At 43.1% G+C, this 16257-nt stretch overlaps 2 protein-coding genes across 2 annotated transcripts in view; both read right to left on the reverse strand.

Annotated features, from left to right (window-relative positions):
* Positions 1–1637: 1637 nt before the first annotated feature.
* Positions 1638–13372, reverse strand: LOC116967310 (antigen WC1.1-like). Its single transcript, XM_033013810.1, has 7 exons — positions 13323–13372; positions 12187–12428; positions 11047–11178; positions 10028–10129; positions 8725–8835; positions 8074–8205; positions 1638–1819 (listed from the first exon to the last, which is right to left on the reverse strand). The coding sequence occupies exons 1-7, from the start codon at positions 13370–13372 to the stop codon at positions 1638–1640; spliced, it is 951 nt and encodes a 316-aa protein (XP_032869701.1).
* Positions 13373–13686: 314 nt separating this feature from the next.
* The window catches only part of LOC116967311 (deleted in malignant brain tumors 1 protein-like), a gene marked incomplete at its 3' end in the record, with an annotated part of 76323 nt that continues 73752 nt past the window's right edge, over positions 13687–16257 (reverse strand). Inside the window, exons 19-21 of the mRNA XM_033013811.1 lie at positions 15305–15619; positions 14329–14643; positions 13687–13982 (exon numbers count right to left, since the gene is read on the reverse strand). Of these exons, the coding sequence (XP_032869702.1) occupies positions 13687–13982; positions 14329–14643; positions 15305–15619 (926 nt within the window). The remainder of the gene's footprint in view (positions 13983–14328; positions 14644–15304; positions 15620–16257) is intronic.

A 16257-nucleotide genomic window follows, 5' to 3' on the forward strand; every position in this document is an offset into this window, starting at 1 on the left:
AGCTCTCTGTGGTCTGACATTACAGCTCAGAGCTGCCCTCTCATGGGCAGTTGTACTTTAGCAGTTTGATTCACATCCAGCTGAAACCGAACCATTTAAAACACCACTTTCCATTTCCCCATAATATCCACCTGGATAGATAGCTACAATAATCCAGTGGGAATTCCTCTATGGCAGAGGCAGAAATGTTAGAGGCAGATGAACTGAAATCTGTAGGAAACACAGTGAAGCCTAATGTTTACATATTATAAACTGAGGATAACTCAGTTTTAATGTTATTCATGTGTATAAGGCGTTGGAGCAGAATATCGAGGCTACTCAGTCATTCAATAATTTAGTTTATTTTAGTATAGAGATACTGCGCGGAAACAGGCCCTTCGGCCCAGCACGTCAGCGCTGACCAGTGATCCCCGCACATTAACACTCTCCAACACACACTGGTTACAATTTACAATTTTATCGAAGCCAATTAACCTACAAACCTGTACGTCTTTGGAGTGCGAGAGGAAACCAGAGCACACGGAGAAACCACACAGGTCACGGGGAGAATGTACAAACTCCATTTAGACAGTACCAGTGGTCAGGATTGATACCTTACTTCACAAAATGAACAAGTAGCAACGCAGAGCTAAAACGAGCTGGGTGTTGTGTTTGTGTACTAGTTCATTATAGTTCATAATGCACTTGCATAATCATCTGACACTGTATAAAATTATGCGAGGAAAAGATCAGGTATATTGAGTAGATGGCCCAGAGTAGGGGAATCGAGAACCAGAGGACAAAAGTTTAAGGTGAAGGGGAAAAGATTTAATAGGAATCTGAGGGGTAACATTTTCACACAGAGGGTGGTGGGTGTATGGAACAAGCTGCCAGAAGAGGTAGTTGAGGCTGGGACTATCCCAGCGTTTAAGAAACAGTGAGACAGGTACATGGATAGGACAGGTTTGGAGGGATATGGACCAAACACAGGCTTCTATTTCTTGTCCTCTTTTTGCCTCCCATATTATCTTCTTAAGTGTACCCACACACTTCTTATACTCGAGGAGGGATTTTCTGCTTAACTATGACGTACGCCTCATTTTTCCTAGTCAGAACCTCAACATCTCTCGCCAACCTCTCTCGATTCTCTTAAACTTGCCATCCTTAGTTGTAAATAGATTACCCCAATCCACGCATGTAGGTCCCAGCCTCATGCCACCAAGATCAGCGCTTCCCCGTTTTCAGATTTTACCTTGCACCAGTCCTATCCTTCTCCATAACAACTTTAACATTAATACAATTATGCTCACTGCTCCAAGGTGCTTCCATACTGACATTTCAGTCACATGTCCTATTTTTTTCACAAAGAGGAGGTCCAATGTTGCGCCCCTCTAGTAACACCATCTACATACTGATGAAGAAAACTTTCTTGGACAGATGTAATAACTTATACCCCGTCCAACCTCTTTAAGTCACGAGAGACCCAGTCAATATAAGAGGTTAAAATCTCCCATTAAAGCTACTCTATTATTTTACAGCAACTTAAAATATCCCTCTACAGCTCATCCTCCAATTCGCGCTGACGAGGGAGGGGGAGGGGGTGGGGGGGGGTGTGGTCTATAATACAGCCCTATCAAATGATAATTCCCTTCCTATTTCTAAGTTCTGCCCACGTACCTGTCTGCGTAGTACCCCAGAATAGTATCTCTGGTTATGTACTCATTCTTCAAGAAGGCAAATCCTCCCATCTGTCTTCCCTTACTTGCTCTTCTATCGCCCGTGTAGCTTCTCAACATTGAAATATTGAGCTGGTAGTCTTGCCCTTCTCTCAGCCTTATTTCTGTGATGAAAGTAATATCACAGTCCCTAAGGCAAACCATGCCCTGGGTTCAATGCCTATAGCATTGTGATAAATATACAGCAAACCACCATTCTTTCTCCTCGCATCTCCTCCCCCCACCCCCCTTCCGCACACACACACAGTGGACGTGAGACCCTTGCCTCTTACAGGTTCAACAAGATATCCCAATGATCCAGAATCCGCAGGCCACACCTCCTACATCAACTCCCCAAGAACGCTTTCATCTAAACTATCCTTACATTCCAGTCCTCAGTAGCATGAGGCACATGGAATACTCCTGAGATATCTCAGTGTCTCTGATCATGCCAGACTTAGCACAGACATGCACAGACATGCACAGACATACATAGACAGACACACACATGCAGACACATAAATAGACACACACATAGACACACAGGCAGACACACACATAGACACACAGGCAGGCACACACCTAGACACACAGGCAAACATACATGCAGACATACAAGCAAACACACATGCAGACATACAGGCACACACACACGCAGACACGCACATAGACACGCACATACACACACACACATAGACGCACACATAGACACACACATAGACGCACACATAGACACACACACAGACACACACATAGACGCACACATAGACACACACATAGACGCACACATAGACACACACATAGACACACACATAGACACACACATAGACACACACTACTGTGTTTATATTGCTTTACATTTCAAACCAATTGAATGTCTAATTCTATTCAGTTTATCTGCAGCGAAGAGCTCTCTGTGGTCTGACATTACAGCTCAGAGCTGCCCTCTCATGGGCAGTTGTACTTTAGCAGTTTGATTCACATCCAGCTGAAACCGAACCATTTAAAACACCACTTTCCATTTCCCCATAATATCCACCTGGATAGATAGCTACAATAATCCAGTGGGAATTCCTCTATGGCAGAGGCAGAAATGTTAGAGGCAGATGAACTGAAATCTGTAGGAAACACAGTGAAGCCTAATGTTTACATATTATAAACTGAGGATAACTCAGTTTTAATGTTATTCATGTGTATAAGGCGTTGGAGCAGAATATCGAGGCTACTCAGTCATTCAATAATTTAGTTTATTTTAGTATAGAGATACTGCGCGGAAACAGGCCCTTCGGCCCAGCACGTCAGCGCTGACCAGTGATCCCCGCACATTAACACTCTCCAACACACACTGGTTACAATTTACAATTTTATCGAAGCCAATTAACCTACAAACCTGTACGTCTTTGGAGTGCGAGAGGAAACCAGAGCACACGGAGAAACCACACAGGTCACGGGGAGAATGTACAAACTCCATTTAGACAGTACCTGTGGTCAGGATTGATACCTTACTTCACAAAATGAACACGTAGCAACGCAGAGCTAAAATGAGCTGGGTGTTGTGTTTGTGTACTAGTTCATAATAGTTCATAATGCACTTGCATAATCATCTGACACTGTATAAAATTATGCGAGGAAAAGATCAGGTATATTGAGTAGATGGCCCAGAGTAGGGGAATCGAGAACCAGAGGACAAAAGTTTAAGGTGAAGGGGAAAAGATTTAATAGGAATCTGAGGGGTAACATTTTCACACAGAGGGTGGTGGGTGTATGGAACAAGCTGCCAGAAGAGGTAGTTGAGGCTGGGACTATCCCAGCGTTAAAGAAACAGTGAGACAGGTACATGGATAGGACAGGTTTGGAGGGATATGGACCAAACACAGGCTTCTATTTCTTGTCCTCTTTTTGCCACCCTGGTTATCTTCTTAAGTATACCCACACACTTCTTATACTCGAGGAGGGATTTTCTGCTTAACTATGACGTACGCCTCATTTTTCCTAGTCAGAACCTCAACATCTCTCGCCAACCTCTCTCGATTCTCTTAAACTTGCCATCCTTAGTTGTAAATAGATTACCCCAATCCACGCATGTAGCTCCCAGCTTCATGCCACCAAGATCAGCGCTTCCCCATTTTCAGATTTTACCTTGCACCAGTCCTATACTTCTCCATAACAACTTTAACATTAATACAATTAAGCTCACTGCTCCAAGGTGCTTCCATACTGACAGTTTCAGTCACATGTCCTATTTTTTTCACAAAGAGGAGGTCCAATGTTGCGCCCCTTGAGTAACACCATCTACATACTGATGAAGAAAACTTTCTTGGACAGATTTAATAACTTATACCCCGTCCAACCTCTTTAAGTCACGAGAGACCCAGTCAATGTAAGAGGTTACACTCTCCCATTAAAGCTACTATATTATTTTACAGCAAATTAAAATCTCCCTCTACAGCTGATCCTCCAATTCGCGCTGACTATGGGAGGGGGAGGTCTATAACGCAGCCCTATCAATGTGATAATTCCCTTCCTATTTCTATGTTCTGCCCACGTACCTGTCTGCGTAGTACCCCAGAATAGTATCTCTGGTTATGTACTCATTCTTCAAGAAGGCAAATCCTCCCATCTGTCTTCCCTTCCTTGATCTTCTTTCGCCCATGTAGCTTCTCAACATTGAAATATTGAGCTGGCAGTCTTGCCCTTCTCTCAGCCATATATCTGTGATGAAAGTAATATCACAGTCCCTAAGGCAAACCATGCCCTGGGTTCAATGCCTATAGCATTGAGATAAATATACGGCAAACCACCGTTGTTTCTCCTCGCACCCCCCCCCCCCCTCCGCACACACACAGTGGACGTGAGACCCTTGCATCTTACAGGTTCAACAAGATATCCCAATGATCCAGAATACGCAGGCCACCTACATCAACTCCTCAAGAACGCTTTCATCTAAACTATCCTTACATTCCAGTCAGTAGCATGAGGCACAGGGAATACTCCTGATATTACCAACAATAAAGTCGTGCTTTTTAACTTCTTTCTGATCCTCGTATATTCAATCTGCAGGACCTCCGTCTTCTTCGTACTTACGGCGTTGGTATTTCTGGTACTACAACCACCTCTGGCTGCTCACCATCCTCCCTTAGAATGTTCTGCAACCGCGGCGGGATATCCAGGACTCTTGCACCACGGAAACAAAAATACACCTTTGAGTTCCCTTTGCGACCACAGAAACTTCTCGCTAGACCCCACTATCACTATCTCCCATCAATGTAGCCCCGTCTGAACACACAAACCAGCTGCGCGTCAGAGCCGGACTCATTGTCTCAGAAATTACTGCTGCTGCTTTCTCTTGCGCAGTCATCCACCACAACACTACCCATAATCTGTTTTCATGGGAAATGGCCACTCTCTGCCTGGTCGCTTTACCATTCCAGGTAGTCACCCGTCTATGTTCTGCCTGCGCCTCAGGTGACCACCTAACTCCTACGTGTGGCTGTCTCATTTTTTTAATAGGGTGATTTAACGAAAGGTCACTGGAGCGTAGTTCCGCACCCACGTGACCGAAAATTTTAACTGGGGGACAAGCGTCACTTCCGGTACATGTTAGTGAATGGGAAAACACGCACTTTCACACCCGTTCAAAACATCGAAAACGGCCAGGTTTTGAGCTGCAATTTACTGAGCCAATCGGGAAGACCGTGAGGCACAGCTACCTAAATTTACAGTATAAAAAAAAGATAGAAACTAAGATAAATACAAGAGGGAGCTGAAGGGGCAAAATATGCGGAGGTTGATAGCGGACATTTTTCGTGGAGATTTAAAGATCCAAAATATCGGGAATTATCGCGTTTGCTCGCTGCATTTCATCAAAAGTAAGGCAGTATTGGCTTTGTTATCTTTATTCATTTGTTAGATGAACAGTATTAAAAGTTAGAAATCCTTCAGTAAAATTGCAAATCGCCCATGGTTCTCGGGCGGGTTTTAACATGCAAAAGGAAAACGCTTCTGAAGCTACATTCACCATATTAAATATTAAATATATTTGACAAAATCAGGACATTTTATTAAAATGTCCTGATTTTGTCAAATGAACAGCTGACAATTATACCATTCCTTAGCTTGCATCTGAGTAAAATTTATTTCAAGACGCATTTATGATTCACGGATATTTAAATGGTGAATGGAGCTTCAGAAGCGTTTTCCTTTTGCATGTTAAAACCCACCCGAGAACCATGGGCGATTTTGCAATTTTGCTGAAGGATTTCTAACTTTTAATACTTTTCATCTAACAAATGATGGGGGGGGGGGGGGGGGGGGGGGGGGGGGGAAGGTGTGGACAATTACCACACCTCGGATGCCCTAGAATGGAAAGGCTCATCTTGGGAGCAGATGCGACTGAGACTGAGGAATTGAGAGCAGGAGATAGCGTCTTTGAAAGTGGTAGAGTGGGAGGAAATGTGGAATAGATTACTGTGGGCGTCAGCAGGTTTGCAGAACACATACGTTTGGCCTTATTTTACTGTTTTCTCCCTATATGACCACTTGGTTACCGGTTTCATGATTTCCCAATTACCCTCTTGATACCTATTTCCATGTACTTACTGATGAGAATTGGATTTTGCAAATTCAAAGTAAATCGTATAATCTGACTTATTATCCAATGTACATTGATCACCCTAGTCTTGAAAGGAAGTTTCCCGCTCATTATTAAGCTTTCACAATTAGACTTATGTTCTGCAATGTCTAGCCTGTGTCTTTAGCTCACATCTTGAGACCACGGGCAATCAACGTGGTTCTTTGTTTTAGTGTCTATGGGATGTGTATGTATGCTCGGACAAAATATGAACACATTAATATTGAATTCCACCTGAAGTATTTATTATGCTTGTTCAATTCTTACATTGAGCGAGATTGAAACAGTTCATTACAAACACCAAAGCAAGGTAAAGCATGATAAGAACAAAGTAACATTCATTTTAACCTGCACAATCTTAAGCATTTACATGGAACGTATAAAAAGGCTTACAAATGCAAATTAACACGCGTTTATTGATTAGGAAAAAAAAGATCTTTCTTCCAGAAGAAGAATGACGATTAAATATGTTTTTCTACATCTGTCAAGAGAGCAGAGAACATGTTTTCTTCCAAGGTTTAGGGCAAAAAAATCAAACCAAGTGGTTTAAAATCAACTCAAAGATTCTGCTTCTGATAAGTTGGCGAGTGATATCAATGCTGTGAAGACCTGCTTGTCGATCTTGCAAGAAGGTTGAAAGGCACGTGCTGTCTGATGAAACGCCGAGCGTTTTCCATGATTTCAAGACAGGCTTTGGAAACAAGGTATCATGCTAGATTCACATGGGAAAGAAAACAAAGCAAATATTATTGGGCCAGCTAAAATCAAGATTTAATATGAATTAAAAAAATATTTTAGTAATATTCGAGTCATGGAGTCATACAGCCCTGAAACTGGATAATTGACTAAACTCGTCAATTCCAACCAAAGATCCCACCTTAGCTACTCCCACTTGCCCGTGTTTGGCTCATGTACATTTAGCCTAACCTGCCCATGTACCTGTCCAAGTATTGTTTAGAAGCGGTTACATAGCCAGTCTCAACCACCTCCAGCTCGTTCCACGTATCGTCACCATAGGAAATAAAAGTTTACCCTGTCACCTTAAATCTACCACTCTCCCCTTAAACCTATGTATAGTAATTCTAGATTTCCCTCCTCTAGCTAAAAGGCACTGTACATTTGCCCTATCCGGTCCACTCATCATCTTATACTCCTCTATTAGATAACCCTCAGCCCCGTACGCTCCAGGGAACAATGCCCTAATCTGGCCAGCCTTTCCCTTGATCTCAGCCGCTCAAGTCTTGGCAATACCCTTGCAAATCGTCTCTGCTCTCTTTTCAGCTTAATGACATGCTTCGTGTAGCAGGGCGACCAAAATTTGGACGGAGAGAGGGCCGTGCAACAGAATAGCCAGCAGTGCGGTTTTTATGTACAACAAATCATTTTTTTTGTAAAAAGGGGGATTTTGTGAGCGGTGACTAGAACTCGTGTATGTTGGAGGCTCCACCCCCCCCCCCCCCCCCCCCCCCCCCACCGCCATTCCCGGGCAGGGTCATAACGCAGTCTCAAGGGGAAAATAAGCCGACATGGAACATGACAAATTAGATACTGTATTCATATGGTTCACATTGTAGTTGTGAATGACACGTTGTTCGAGTAAGAACAAAACCGTCCGTGGGCAACTTTCTCTGAACATGTCTTGTCTTTGAGCAAATAATATTTGAAGCAGGAAAGTGAATATAAAATAACGCAGCGGGTGGAATATTTTGCTGAGCATTGGTGATTCTGGCATGTCAGAGACTGACTCACCACCAGTGTCCACGTCACCACCGGCAACTGTTAGCATCAGAAGGTCATCGGCGCCACCGTCCATCGGGAACTGACCGCCCGGACAATCAATGGCTTTACTCTCAGGATCGTCATGGTCATCCGGAACTAGATCTAGGAGGAAGTATAAACCGGAATGATCTTCCTGAAAACCTAAATTGTTTTGTAAACTGCAAGGGATGTGAAATAAACACAGAATATTGGAGTAACTCAGCGGAACAGGCAGCATCTCTGGATAGAAGTAATGGGTGACGTTTAGAGTCGAGACCCTTCTTCAGACTGAGATGTTGTTGTGTAATTGGTATCTGGAAGAGAGAGGACTGTGTTGGGCCTGTGAACTATTTAACGTTGCTCCAAACCGGCGCTATAATTGGTGTTATAGTTCAAGTCCTATCCGCATTGAGAATATAAACCCACAATGAATGTTTCATTCAATTACACAGCTGGCGGTCGAGAGGTTTATCTTCAAAGTCAAATTGTTGATGCTTTAAATAGAAATCCCTTACAAGTTATTGAGATCGCCTCTCTATCGTTTCAAGGCGAACATGCTCGGACACCTTTTCCCTGATATGTTCTGATTACGAACAAAATGAATTAAAATAGGAGAAAATGGAAAGCAAAACATGCACCAACCTCGAACACTGGAGGAGGTTCCTTCAGGGAGTTCGCTTGTTGAATGAGCACATCCCTGAGGGTCACTGGTGTAATATTCTATTTGATTCATGGAATCAATGGATCCAGAGACTAGAAGTCAACGACAGAGATAGTTATTAGACGTCGGGCTAAATTGGGCATTGGAGCAGAAGACACATATTATTAATCGTCCCAATGAAAATATCGCGGATATGACATAATGGTGCAATACTGTCAATCTCATGGGCCCCATCTAATCATGTCTATCTGTCGGCTTCATTCGACACACTTTTTTTGGAAAATCACCCTGGCCATGGATTTGAGGATAGTGCAGATTCCTTGACTCGATCTATTTTCACACGATCCACCTTGAACATTCCCCTCCCACTAACCACAGGTGATGCAACATCTATTATTACACCTGCTCCTTTATCTCCATTCAGGGACCTAAACGTCAGTCTCCATTATTTCAGTCCATGCTCTCGATGTACCCTCCTTTACCTACGTGATGCCAAATGCAGACGAGGCAACCAGATTCTGTCCGCCAGGGACAGCTGGATTTCAATTCCATTCCTCATTCCCATCCGCCCTCTCTGTCCTCCACCTCTTACATTGCCAGATTGAGTTTACATGCAAGCTGGAAGAGCAGCACTTCAGGTAACGCTGATAATCCGATGGTGTAAATATTTAATTCACCAATTGTCACCCCACTTCTCTCTCCTGATAATCAACCCTGGCTCTCTCAAACACAACATTCTCTCCACTGAGCCTGTCTCTTGCTTCCCATTTCCTTTCCTCACCTCCACCATCTCTATCAGCTCATAACCTATCCCTATCTGCACAGGGTCCACTATTTCCATCCCCCTATTTCCTCTCTACCCACCGTCTTTCCCAATGTTTCTATATTTCATTTGTTTACTTTTTTTCTTATCTGATTCCACCATCTGGAGCTCCTTGTCCTCCCTACTATCATCTCCAACCGTTGTGGTCACCTCCACTCTCCATCCGCCTCCCCAAATTGATTTGTCCACCGCTCGTTGCATCCATCCACCTGTCATCTACCAGAAACGTGTGCAGCATTTCCTCTCGCCACTTTCTATCAACCATCTCCGCTCTACTCCAGACATGAAGAAGGGTACGAACACAAACGGTCATCTGTACATTTTCCTTCATAGATTCTGCCCGACCCGCTGCGTTGTATCTGTTACAATGTTTTTCTTTTTACTCAATGATCATTAATACGGTCACTGGAGTGGAGGGGATATTTATCGCTGAAGAGCGAGTGCCGAGTACAAATACTCACTTGAATCTTCCATCTGATTGAATTTGTTTCCAGGGAGAGTATCGTCAATCTCTTCATAAATTGCTTCGTAAAAGCCAAAGCCCCTGCCTCTCATCTCTGCATCTGTTGAAAGGAGAGTGTGGGTTAACTTGTGGATTTACAGGAATAGTATTTAACAGTTAGTAATTAGCATATGCCATGTATAAATTATGAATTAATGATATTCAAGGTGAAGTGTTGATGAGCGTTAACATTGAAGAATTGCGCTAGAGGTCCAATGGCTTCTTGCAGAAATTAGTGAATTCTATGAACATCAAGAAGATCACAGCTAGTGTGCATTAGTAGGAAGCAATTCCTCATTTCTGTTCCGCCACGACAATGCCGTTCAAAGCCTGATTGCATTCCCAAATACATACGGATGGCACAAGTGTGGCACTGGGTGATCAGGAATTTACATTTCCACAGGTTTGTCAATTTAGGAAATGGAAGACAGATTGTGTTGCATCAAATAAATGGAAGGAGATGGGGAATAAAGCATTGCATGAGCATAGAATGTGAGGAAAGAACAAGCTTGAGATGTGGTGGATAAAATCTAATCAGAATGTTCGCGGTTGAGCAGCGCATTGAACAGGATGTTGAATGGAATGGTCTTCTTCTTCTTGCGTATGGCGTGCACAGCCTAAAGTTGTCGAACAACTTGTTTTATTTGATCTTATTTGATTGTGCACGCCAGGTTGATTACATTCTTCGAAACAGGGTGGACAGAGTGGAGGTTGCAATCTCCCACCCCAATGGAATGTTGAACATCAGTCACGTGAACAATTGATGGAGCAACCCAAACAATAATCACATTTAACATTCCATGCTATTACGACAAATTGCTCTTTCCAATAGGAACCATGGAATACCTACACGATGCTGCACAGTTGCATTTGTTGCTCATAATGCCAAAAAAAAAGAGTACATGGAAAAGCGAATGAAAGTCTCTTCACGCTATGAAATATTGTCTTGAATAATAACGCTGTAAAGATGAACCTCACCTCTTCTTGCTGATTGCCTCCGAGCTATTATCACCAGTGCGACAAATTCAGCGACGAGGAGGATTCCGAGAGTTGTGCAAACCACAACAGCCGTGGAGGGCGGCTTCTTTCCCAACTGTGAAATTGAAATTCCTGGATAAACGGAAAACAGAAGCAGTTGGTCCAAACTGAAAACATTTCTAGGGACAATTGATGAATTTTAACCGCTGGTTGTGCATCTTGCTTTGCTAGAAATGTTCCCCAAAATCCGGTCATGCATTGCACCAGAAGAATGGCTGAGCGGAAAACAATAAAAAGCTCAAGTCTCTATTGTATTGGGTGGAGTGGTATCAATAGAAAATATACTAGAATGTCATGATTCCTCACTAGTGACGCTCTCCATCCAGCCAACAGCTTCAATATTGTATTCAGGCATAATGTGCATCCACACTGCTTGACCTCAATGAATAAGACCATTTGGCCCATCAAGTCCACTCCACCCTCCAATCATGGTGATATATTTCTCTCTTAACCCCATTCACCTGCCTTCGCCCCATTAGCCCGAACACCCTTTCGACAACATCTTGCGAAAGAGCAAGCACTGTTTTGACTGACTGGACATGCCACCAAACAGAGGAACACTCACAAACAAATTCATCCAAATTTCACTAATTATCTTGGTTCCTACACAGTAATTACAGTTAATTAGCAGCCATTAATCAAAGGTCAGTAATCCTCACTGAATAGCGCAATATGGTTCCTATTACCAACACTTCCTGAGGAGAAAATACTGCAATGAGTCCAATATCCTGTCTTGTCACAGAGATATTTGTCTGGAGCTGGACATCATGATTTTAAGAATTTTGCAAGTCCTGTTTCACATACCGAGTCAGCCAATTTGAAAACCACCTATCATGTTCTCGGCAATTAGCAAACAGTAGCAAGCGAATATCAGCATAGTGCGTAAGTGTGATGGTCAACATCGTATGAATAACAAATACCTGAAGTGCAGGAGCCAGAGGGAATCAAAACTGGACGTGGACATTGTAATTAGTTTTTAGCAACGTCGTCTCTTTAGATTTTCAATTAAAACATAAACGATATTTTACTTATGAAATTGAAGGGGTGTAGAGATCGGGGAATATGCCGAACGACACATACCAGAACAGGTGACAAAGACATCTTCCTTGTGATCACAGTCATGTTGACCGAGCGGTGAAGCCAGACAACGGGACAGGAATGATTCACTTCCCGTGCATTTCACTTCATCCAGCCAGATATCACCTGAGGCCGGGGCAATGGTCCCCGCTCCTGGAGTCCAAAGAGCAGAGCCACAGCCCAATTGTCTGCAGACGACATTGGCATCGGCGAGACCCCAGGAGTCATCACACACCGTTCCCCAGCTGTTATTGAATAATATTTCAACCCTTCCGGAGCAATTGTTGCTGCCGCCATCAACCCGCAGTTGTAGATCTAAGTGAAGTTAAATTAAATACTCAGTTAAAAATACGCGAGTGCTGAAGTAACTCAACGGGTCAGACAGCATCTCTTTTTTAAAAATATATTTTTATTAGAAGCAAACATATAATGGTAAAATATAATTACATATTATAATAAAAACTTTTCATGTCTATCAATCATCCATTATTAAAATTTTCAATTGTGGATTGATTCTGCTTCTAGTTTTTTTTTAATACAGATAATAAATTAGAGAGAAAGAGAGAGAAAAAAAATACAAATGTCAAAAAAGAAAAAAGAGTGGAATAAATTACTAATATTACGTCATTGGAGATATGTTCGTAAATTATTAAGTATAACTTTTCATCTAATCCTGAGTTCAAGCTTCAGTTGGGTTTCCGTGCCGAGCCAATCTATCCCTTCAAATAGTTAATGAATGGAGACCATATTTTTAACAAAAAGTTCTTGTTTGTCCATTAAGACAAGTCTAATTCTTTCCAGATGTAGGGTCTCCGACATTTCCACGATCCACATTTTAATTGTGGGGGTTATAGGGCCTTTCCAAAATTTTAATATTAATTTTTTCACAGTTATTATACTGTAGTCAATGAAGTTTATTTGGCTTGTTGTGAGTGTAAACTTTGTTCTGATATTCCAAGTATTATTAGTTTTGAGTCTGGATCCAATTCAGTATTAACTTTAGAATTTATTCCAAAAATATCAATCCAGAAATTTTTAATTGGGTGTAAGGATATATGGGTGGTATATTGCATGTCGAAGGAGCGAAGAATGAGTTTGGGGAATTATGTCAGTGCACGTTTGGAAGAAGGACTGTTCACAGTACTTGAATCAAAAGGCTGACATAGCTGGGATCCATGCAAGGACCCATGGCTACACGTTTAACGAGAAGTTCGTGAGATAAGTTAAAAGATAAGTTGTTGAGGGTTCTCAGCTATTTAGTTGATCACTCATTCATCAAACATCCAGGATTGACGTCACGCTGATGTCGTAAGTAGTAGAATGACTCGCCTGGTAAACGGCGAGATTTAGATTCATTTCCTCCGTCGCAGTCTTTCCCGCGGGTTGTCTCCGGCATTTCAGCATCTGTTGAGAACAGTGAAATGTTGACGGATTTACGCGCGTGTTTAATCTGCCATCGTATGCTGACTTTCCTGTGTTACCTTTACATGAAACGCCTGCATCATCCCTGTGGTTACAGTTGTGTTTCCCCCACAGGTCAAACTGGCACTGCCAAAGGGCTGACTCGTGCGAGCTACATTTCATCTCATCGATCCATATGGGCCCAGAACCTTGTCCATATTTCCTGGCGTCATATTCAATATATTCGAGGGGTCCACATTCTAATTGTTTACAGATCACTTCCGCCTCCACTCTAGAGAGCTTCTCGGTGCACACTGTTCCCCATGTCCCGTTGTACCACACTTCCACTCTCCCTTCACACCGCCGGCCTCCGTTCACCAGGCGCATCTCTTTGTGTTCTGTGAAGGGAAGAGGAGACATACAGGTCATCATAATGTATCCATCCCGCAGATAGCAACAAAGAGGCATGAGAAAGATCTGATTCAACAAAAAACAGATGTCGCTGGAAAAACTCAACAGGGACTGGCAGTTGGGAACAGATTGGGTGAAAACAAAAATCGTAAGGTCAACTGTTCTATCAAGTCATGTGCCCCCCCCCCCCCCCCCCCCCCCCGAGAGAAAGGACTTTATTCCATCAACGAGATTCAATGCTCGCGTTGTTTGCGATAAACCATTGAATACATCTCTGGAATGAAGGTCCCCACTCTGAGCTGCAGGAAATCAGCAGACCGAACGTATCCTTACCAGAACACTTCACTGTCACATCTTCCTTATGACTGCAATCGTGCCTACCCCACGGTGCGGAGGAACAGTTCCAGAGGTATGATTCTTTACCCGAGCACCTTACTTCATCCAACCAAATTTGGCCATTACTTCGTCCACAGAATCCCGGAATTTTATGTTCCACAGCATATCCGCAACCTAGCTGCCCGCAGACCACGTTAGCGTCGTCCAGTTCCCAGGAGTCATCACAAACTGTGCCCCAAGACCCATTGTAATAAATCTCCACTCGTCCAGCACATGTACTTCCACCCCCAGATAGCCGTAATTGGAGATGGTCTGTTAAACAAATACAAGGGGGTTAATCACACAATTGCAATGTACACCCATCACCCCACGATCGGCAGCGCCTTCTATGCAATCCCTCGGAAAGGTACCCCGTGTTGTTCCACACCACATGGACATGTTTCTTGTCCAGACTTCTCACACACACGGCCCCTCACACACACCATCGCCTGCTCCCTGGACCTGATGGTCTTTTCTGTCGACTGGAAATGGAGAGGGCCCATAGTATACGTGGACAATCTCTATACGTGGACAACCTCCCACTTTACGCCCAAATGGGTAATTAATCTTCGGGGTGGACTCGATGGGCCGAAGGGCCTGTCTGCATGTTGTATCTTTAAACGATATTATAACTTTCTCCAGGCTGACATATAAATATGTGTGTGCTTATGTGTGCGTTTATATATATATATTTATATACAGGTGTGTAATATATATATTTATCAACAAGCGATTTGTTGGTAAATTAAGAAATGTTATTTCGGACTATTGATTAGATTGACCAGAACGGATAAATAAAGCTTCTTCATTTTCCGTGCTGTCCCAATTGACAAGTCGAAAACCCCGGTGGCAGAAACGCCAATACAACTCGAAATTTCTGGAGTCACTAACAATCACTACAATGTCTAATTTGAATCTTTATGCCAATATTCACCTGAGCACAGGACTCCAACACCGATGCTGTCGCTGGATGTCTGATTCAGTGTAAATGTGCTGCAATTTCGGAGCTGCGACTCGTTTCCTTCACAGTGAACGTTGTTCACCCACACGGGCAGCTCACTCTCTCCGTACCTTGAGGAGTTGTAGGCGAATATGGCGGAGCCGCAGCCCAACTCTCTGCAGACCACGTTGGAATCATTGATGTTCCAGGCGCTATCCTGCACTCTCCCCCATCTACCATTGTGGTAAACCTCCACTCGGCCGTCGCAGCGGCTGCCCCCATTGCTCAATCTCAGAGACATGATTTCATCTAGAATACAAAACATGTTGCGTCAAATCATTGAACTGAAGACAAAATATTCCATAACTTCTCAACATTTACCTGGACAGCTATTAGTTTTACTGATTATTTTCTGCAATTGTTCACATGTCCTAATCTGAGGGAGAACATTCTTGCCATAGAGGGAGTACAGAGAAGGTTCACCAGACAGATTCCTGGGATGTCAGGACTTTCATATGTAGAAAGATTGGATAGACTCGGCTTATACTCGCTAGAATTTAGAAGATTGAGAGGGGGTCTTATAGAAACTTACAGCCGGGGGGGGTATGGAGAGAAGGCAGGTACAGGATACTGAGTTGGATGATCAGCTATGATCATATTGAATGGCGGTGCAGGCTCGAAGGGCCGAATGGCCTACTTCTGCACCTATTTTCTATGTTTCTATGTTTCTATGTCAAATTGGCGGGTAAACTGCATAGAAACATTCTGTCTACGTCAACATAAAACAATGCCGAGAAACCTATGGGCCTCACCAAGAGAAATGGGCCCAGTAACAAGGAATAAATTGGTTATTGAATAAATGATAACCTCCAGCTCGCGCATTGATCTAAACCGATTGCAATAGGCATGCTGAGATCAGTCCAGCGCCCGTTCCTCGTGTAGGAGGG

This window comes from Amblyraja radiata, chromosome 39 (genome assembly GCF_010909765.2).
Source record: "Amblyraja radiata isolate CabotCenter1 chromosome 39, sAmbRad1.1.pri, whole genome shotgun sequence".
NCBI classification, from domain to species: domain Eukaryota; kingdom Metazoa; phylum Chordata; class Chondrichthyes; order Rajiformes; family Rajidae; genus Amblyraja; species Amblyraja radiata.